The sequence below is a fragment of the Ceratina calcarata genome, unplaced genomic scaffold (genome assembly GCF_001652005.2).
Source record: "Ceratina calcarata isolate Rehan_Ccalc_2016 unplaced genomic scaffold, ASM165200v1 scaffold232.2, whole genome shotgun sequence".
NCBI lineage: Eukaryota > Metazoa > Arthropoda > Insecta > Hymenoptera > Apidae > Ceratina > Ceratina calcarata.
In genome coordinates, this window is record NW_017145072.1 from 203,199 (window position 1) to 211,346 (window position 8,148).

The 8,148-nt window shown below is 36.8% G+C and overlaps 1 protein-coding gene across 1 annotated transcript in view; it reads left to right on the forward strand.

Annotated features, from left to right (window-relative positions):
* Fife (regulating synaptic membrane exocytosis protein fife) overlaps window positions 1-8,148 on the forward strand; it is a 91,821-nt gene that overhangs the window by 44,373 nt on the left and 39,300 nt on the right. The window contains exons 11-12 of the mRNA XM_026811659.1: window positions 2,333-2,511; window positions 4,630-4,701. Of these exons, the coding sequence (XP_026667460.1) occupies window positions 2,333-2,511; window positions 4,630-4,701 (251 nt within the window). The remainder of the gene's footprint in view (window positions 1-2,332; window positions 2,512-4,629; window positions 4,702-8,148) is intronic.

Below are 8,148 nucleotides of genomic sequence, written 5' to 3' on the forward strand. Positions count from 1 at the left end.
ACTATATATCCTTTCTTTTTAATCCTCTCTAATTCATTTCTGATGCATTGCTTATATAACAGAATATTTAAATAATGCATGTTTATTCATATAATAGAATGTTCATATGATAATAACCAGGCTTTATTCACGAGCAAGAACCCAAATGTAATATACAAAAAAACAATAAAAAAGGGAAATCATGAATAAAATTCTAAATAATAGTAACATAGGAAACAGAGAAATGAAAATTCTAAATAACAATGGATACTTTTATAACGGAGTTTCTACTGTATTTTAATGCACTCGGCTACGTGATCATGAAATTCATTCTGACACACCGTCGATGTATCCTCGAAAAAGTTGCACGCGACGAGCGAAACGCAATGGGATATATTGTTTAACAACGAATTGATCTTTCTTGAACGCGGCGTGCAATACGAAGCGCGTAAAACGCCCGGAAAATGCTTTGCTCTCAGCAAATAAAATGCGACGCGTGGTACGCGCTATTATAAATACGCAAATTGTATATATGTACATGCACATATATGAAACATTCGTATAGCACTGGCCTAAAGCTTCGGTGAAACATTTTACCTATAATGCCTCGATCAGCGTTCCAACTGTCTCCCTTTTTATCTCTTTTTTTTCAAACGCTCGACTCCGTGTTCTATTTTGCGAATCACAAAGGTATCGAATAAAAAGCCGGGTGATACACAAATCACGCAGTATTCAACACTACCAGTTACTGAAATATCTCTTTACAGCTATTTCGATAACGCGGTTTGCTTTTCTACACGATTAATTGTAACGAATTACGAGTTTGTAAAATACGGTAAGTTTTATAGAATTTTTCTTTCGTCAAATTATGAGTGTCTGAGAAGACACAAGTTGAAGATATTTTTCTACGTGATAAATCTTATCATTGTGTGGAAAGAAATTGTCACTTGATATCTATAAAAAGCTTTGAGAAGTTTAAAGGAAACTATTTCTTAAATATAATAAAAAGTATTGAATACAAACTTGATTGTGTCAATATCAAACACATAATGTGAAATGAGTATTTATATATTGTAAGAAAATCTTATAGAAAGCAGGAAAAAAGTTAGTTAATCACGGGACGATTACACGAAAAACAGAATTTGCCGACTGGTACTTCTCAAAAGCAAACAATTGGAGTTCTACTCAGATATCAGAACCCTTCGCCTCGAAGAGTTTCCGGAAGCGATTAAAACTTCCATCGAAGACGTTTCAGTGGAAGATACTTTCTCCGTTAAATTTCCAGTCGTTAAAAAGGTTCCCCAGATTATTCCGAAGTTTCACAATGATTCGTGATACTTCTTTTTGTACGACACTCGGTTTCGACTTTTTACTCTTCCACTTCTTGTTTTTCATTCCTTATCGTACTTATTTTCTCGTGAACACGTGCCTTACGCGGTATCAATTGCCCGGCGCTCAAGTAGATCGATATAGAAAACCACGTGAAATGCTGTGTTTCACAAAATTCAGCGCTTTTCAAGCATGAACCTGCTTAAGCCACTCGACCTCCTCGACTATGGCGAAAGCGTTCCCGAGTAGCTGGGGTCGTTTTACCTACTCTGCTCCAGAACCAGATTAATTAGAATTTAGTAACGGAACGGAGGGGCGGGAAGTGTACAAGGGAAACCGGGAGTACGTATTCCTATTCTGTGTGCCGATGTGTTTTTCCTATCCTAATTGCAACGCGCAGTTACACAATCGTTCGAAACCGCGTAAGTGTAGTTGTACACACAAGTTCCGGCACAGCAGGCATTTGTTGTTTCGCTTTGACCAGTTGTAGTAATGTTAGCTTCAGTTCTGTCCACTTTGCTTAATTTCGATTTCATGATTGTTGCCTTCTGAATTTATGAATTAATTGGCTGTTTCTAATTTTACAATTTAACCTGCCACGGAGTTTTAGTATATCATTTTGTAGATAACTGTATTGCAGCCGACTCTTTTTTGAAGTACGAAGTGTAATTTACGATAATATTAATCACATATAATTAATTAAAATTTCTGGTACATTAAACATTCAAATCTATATTATTAAATATGAATTCAATATTTCTTATGCATGAAACGTTATTTTATTGACGTATAAAAAAATACCGATGGGAACCAATAACCGCAGAATATAATTATAATAGAAAAATGTTTTCAGAAATTTCAATTCATAAAGCCATTAGCCTACATATTTATTATTGACAATGTTTTNCAATAACCATTTTAGAAATCTATTACGGACACACTAGCGTAAAAATCGAACGCTATTTCTGTTCATGTTTCTTGTGGTTTAACAATATAACTCAGTGGTTGTCAATATTGATTTCAGACCGGATATAAACGCGATAAAGGGATTGGTATCCTCCGGCCCACCGGTGGCAGCAAAAGTGGCACCCCCGTCAGTTGTGAATAGGGTTGCAGCTGAAGATCGTGAACTGGCCCGACAAGGAAGTCTCGTGGACGGGGAAAGCATCAAGATCGTCATTCACCACGCGGACAACGACATGAGTAAGTATTTACCCAAAAGTATCTGTAAGACTATACTTTGATTAGAATCCGAAAAAGTTTTGGTTCGAGGGTTAAATATAAATGTCGACGTTAAAGAGTAGAGAAATCGGTAAAACTACGATTTATTTAACGTTGTCGTTAGAACGACTACAAGAGGAGTGACCCTCAGGTCAAATATTTTAGATGTCAGTGGAATCCCTCATCGCCAGTGTCGCCTTCGCACCGGTTTTTTGTAGTACTTTGAGCTCAGATCTTTTCTTTTCCTAAGAGGCCTGCTTTTTTAATTTCCTTACGTATCTTTCATTAAAATTCTGCCCTCTATTACTGCTGAACGTGATGCGAAGCGACGGAGGATACGAGAATTACGTTAATTTAGCACCCCGGGCATGATATTGTTATCCGATAACAACTTCAACGGTATCTAGCTGCCTGAAGGATCTTTCAGTTAGTCTAACTATGTGAGATGCTCGGAAGAACTGAGACGATGTAATGTTCTATATATATTAGTGATATCGGAGATCCCTCGATAGGGGGATGTACTAATAGAGTAGTTAGACTCAGAAGCAATCACGCGAGATAATGCGAATTACAAATTTTAGTATCTGAGGAAGAAAGTTTGCCAATCATGGCTCGAACTCTTTACGAGATATTAAATTTATTGCATTTGAGATCATGGAACGCTGTAGAACAAAACAACGTAAAGAATTCTTATCCATTTCTGTGTTGTATGAAAGATTATGTTTTACAAAAGTCAAATACTTGTGAAGAATTAATCACGATTTCTTGTGTGTCTTCACAAAACTTGAAATATTACCAAAACAGAGTCAGGGGACGATTAAATTTGAGGATCTGAGTAAAGACGTTGAACAATGTAAATGAATTACAGAACGATGTATGGTAGATTTAGCGTTAAACAAATTTTCTCACAAGAAATATGAAAGGGTTGAAACGAAAATCATGAGAATCCATTAGATATTTAATCACTAAATATTAAATCAATTGTATTTATTTTGTTATGATTTTACCAGAGACTTTATTACGTCTTTCAATTTTTCGGAAGTATTTTTATATCTGCTTTATCATGATCATCTGTTTTTAGATGATGTATAAAATGGCTATTTCCTTTTAGCCTGTTCTGATCAATTTACAAGCTGCCAGGAAAGGTGGCCATAAAAAGGATATCGGAAGCTTTACCGGAATAGTTTTTGAGACACTTCAATTTGTACTGTGAGAACGAAAGTATCTTTGTTCCAGATACTTTAATAAAATTTGCAGAAGCTGTAGATCTCTGTTCAATCAAAAAATTGAATTAGATATAACGATATAAAATCGTAATTTCAGCAAATCTTAATGCGACGATTTCTTATTACAATTAAATTTATTCGATTAAGAATCTAATAATTAATTTCGTAAGCCTCTTTTTTCTGAGAAGAAGATAATTTAAAAAATCTAAAATAAAGAAGATAATTTCTGTAACGAGAAAATACATGAGAAACATATTATTGAACTGGAATGAAAATTTACTTTGAGCAACACAGGAACGGTTTTTATACTTTTTACATTATATTTTAAGGCTCTCAAAAAAATATTCGGTATTCGTGAAAAGCTTGAGAGACATCAACTCACTTTCTGCAAGAATGGGCATCGATCGGGGGTGGAATTGGGGGTATAAACGAAATCGCCTTTATGCTACATCGAGCGGAAGTCACGCGTTTGCATTATAAAAAAGAAAGGTGCCCCAATCTTCTTCCACCGTCCAAATATCTCTCTTTTGTTACCATTCGGTTGCAGGGATCATTTTTCTTTTCTATACATACATATATACTTTCATGTGTCATTTACTTCTTTTTGGAGACAGCTGCCAATTATTCTGATTTCACAGTATCTCCTATATTTTTGAAAAGTCGTATATCATATTAGAAAGACGATTCACAAAGTCCCTAATTTACAATATGTTTGAACACTATTAATATTTTTATTTGTCAGATTTCATTACAATTTTATTCATTATCTTGGAATATATTCAAAGCATAATTCTTACTTCCTACTTTATTTACGTACTCTAGATTTAGAAGAACACGAAAATTAATGCTTCTACTTTTGTGTCGTTTGTTATAGCGCCATGGGCAAACGCGAAGAGGAGAGTAGTTAAGTTGAGAAGAGATCCGACTTTGGACAAGGGCCATAGAAGTAAGTACACAATCATTCTAATTTAAACTCCGACATTGAACTTTGGACACTAAAATAAGTACAATGATAGTCAATCTACTTATTCCTTCCTCATAAAATTATATATTCAAAATTTCAAACACAATAAATCGATTGTAGTAAAATACAGTGCTCTTCATTTCAGTAGATTTATATACATATATATGTATATTTCAAGAGAGAAATTGTGGAAAAAATTCTTGCTTAGTAGTTAGATTCCTTTACAATATGAATTAGCGAATGGCAGTAGTATATATTGATACACTTGGAAATATGTTGTTGTTGGAAATGTAATAGGCTTCTGGCTTCCATATGAATAGCCTCAAGTGTTTAGTCACAATTAGTTGACACTTTGCGATAGATCAGAGAAGAAAATATATATAACAATTTTATATCTATGTTATTTTATTCATATTATATACAATTTCCTACAACAAAGTAATACAGGGTATTCGAGGCTATCCAAGTGGATAACACTGTAAATTCGAAACGTATACTTCCTAAAACATTTTGATACGTATTACCATGAAATAACAGATTGAAGATAAAGATACTCAAAAATATAGAAGCCACTGGCCAATCGATCGGATAAACGAGATAAAACTGGGTCGTACAGGTTGATAAAGAGCGAAAGCAATGAAAACAATTGAGTGGAGTGCTAGCAAGGGCGTGCGTGTGACGTTTAATTACCCGTTGCGCTTTCGAGCCGAATGTTTGCTCATTTTTCACGTCTCCCGACTTTTACAGCAAATTTGTTAGCCCAGATCAAGACTAAGAAACAGTGAATAAATATATCTACGTTGAACTCCGAAACGGTGGAACCGTTCTGTTTAGAGACGAATGAATAGTATAACAATGTGTGAAATAAATAAAAATTATGTTCGGTATTTCGGCTACCTTTCAGCTACCGGGTAGGTTTGACCTAAGCTATGGTCATGTGTATTTGCACAACGACGGATAGTATAATAGAAATTATTCAAATGTTAACTTTTACTCTGAAATCAAATTTCTTTTATTTTTTGTGGAATGGTTCCCATTTCTGCAATAAAATTGGAAATAGAATTACAATCCCGCATATTGTTAGCGCGTGACCTGAATACTATCGAAACGAAAAAAGCGTTGAAAGAAATGATAACGAGAATCTTTTCTGAGGCACTCCTACGCGGACCTTTCTGTGCAGCAATAGTGCCTTTGCTGGAGGAAAATCTACACAGATCGTTAAAATAATAATGACACATGTTACATAAGTTGAATAAGTCAAACGTGGAAGTCAAGCATTTTATACGAGATTCCTACGAGGCAGGAGGAATACAAATTTCTAGAGTGAAATTAAAAGTTTTGCATGGGGCGGTGTAAGTGAAGATATTTTAAAAATTTCAGTCGTCAAGAAAATCTCCGGTTTGAATAATTGAATGGGGGTTGCGCGAAGGTTAAATGTGGGAGATATTTGTTTAAAAGTTGGTGAACTCCGAAGTTGAACAGTTCATTGGTCACTTGAACGATTCAACAAAAATTAAAAAATTGAAAGAAATTTTATGTCAGAGAAACATGAAAAATATTTTAATTTATTATTACAAATTGAGTAGCGAAAACAGGTATTAAATGATTGTTCATAATTTAATCGCGAGTCTACTTTAGAGATTACAAAGGGTTAAAGATATTATCGATAACCTGTGTTAAACTCGTTCTCGGGGCAGTTTAAAAAATGGAAGCGTTGCATGTCGCCCTTGCTGCTCACGGATTAGATTACAGGTCTTTGTCAGTTTTCGTTACCCCAGCAATTAATTTTACCCCGTTTAGATCGAGTTATCGCTCACAGCTAGAATCTTCATCCCGTAAGAAAAAGTCGGCGCAAGCAATTTTCAACGCCGATCCTTTCTTCCATTACATTTCATTTTCCCCTTTGATTAATTGCATGAACAAACATTTTCATTTCAAACAAAAATTAAGTGCACTCCTGTCGAATCCGTTTCTCAGTTCAATTGTTTTAATTAACACAGCGACGTGAAATCAGTACAAATTACATAAATCTTTTTGGACGAGTGTCAGGAGGGCTAACTCTATGGCTTTATAATTCTTGTCAGTCGGCTAGACTTTGATCACTTTATCTCATCTTTATATACCTATCAAACATTTATAACTCACTTCAGCTCTTGTACACCGAGTCCTTCATATTCCACGAGCGCGCGAGTATTAAATATTCTGCCTGCAAAGATTCATAAACGTTTAGTGAGTGGTTCGTAATTCGCAGCTCGAGTAGCTCCTCTCCATTTGATCGTATTAGCCCTGTGAGGATAGCTCGCGTTATCCCGAGCATGTGCACGTTCGAAAACGGGCTAGTTAGGCAGACAGGCACCGGTTCGATGAATTAATGAGATCGTATGAGAGAAAGGCTGATAGAAATTCGATTTACCATGAATCCACGGGGCGAATTTTCGAGAGGGCCACGGAGAGGTGCTCTCTCTCGCTTCATGAACAAGCGTTAACAAGATGGACTACGGGTGGCAGGAGTATTTATCGAAAATTCCGCGAAGGAACGGTGGCCGATCAGATAATTGCGCTGCAACGTCATTACCAGAACAAGCCTGCAGCTCCAGGCCTTATCGTTGGCCCACTGTTCCCGGGCTTGTTAATTAAGCCTGAATGACGGCGCTTGATTGGCGTTCCAGCGTCGACGTTCATCAAAACGCCTAGCATGTGCAACGAACTCGTCACGGTATCCTGTTCGATTCCTCAGATAATATTTTTCTCTGCTCATCTGTCTATAAAATTTAACGGTAAACCCAGGCTTCGCTTTCTCCCGTCGGAACGGCGACGAGATCCGTGCGCCGAACAGCCGATTAAACGTGGGGGAGACGGCTCGCAAGGGCGCCGTTTCCACGAGGCGTTTAAAGATTAACAACGCTGATTAGCCTGCTCCTTTCGTTCGAGCACGATTCGTTAATCTTACGATTACTATCGCGGCACCGTTTCGTGGTACCTGTTGCTGTGTTGTGCATAAACCTGTACGCGTGTGTAACAAAGTTCATTAGTCGCCGCGCTAGCCGACGACGACGCGACGTATTAAATTAACTCGGCGTTAATCAGGCGCTTACTTCGTTACGTGGACACCCGTCAAGGGGAATACGTATTCGTTGTTTGCCATTAGTCTTCTCCTACTGTCCAGGATTAATCATCTTGACGGGATAAAATCCGACGTATCTGGGGGTAGCTTCGTCCACATTCGGTGTAAATTCGTGGCTGTTCATAAATAATATATCCGAGCAAAATTGATTTGCTGATTTGCTCTTGATCGCCAGATTTAGTGTATCACCGGTGGGACGAATGCGAGGTGTGATAAAAAAGAAATTGGATTCTATTTGCGTTGAAGCCCCTGTTTCTAATATTATATATTAACGCAGGAGGGACTATTTCGAAAGAGATACAAGC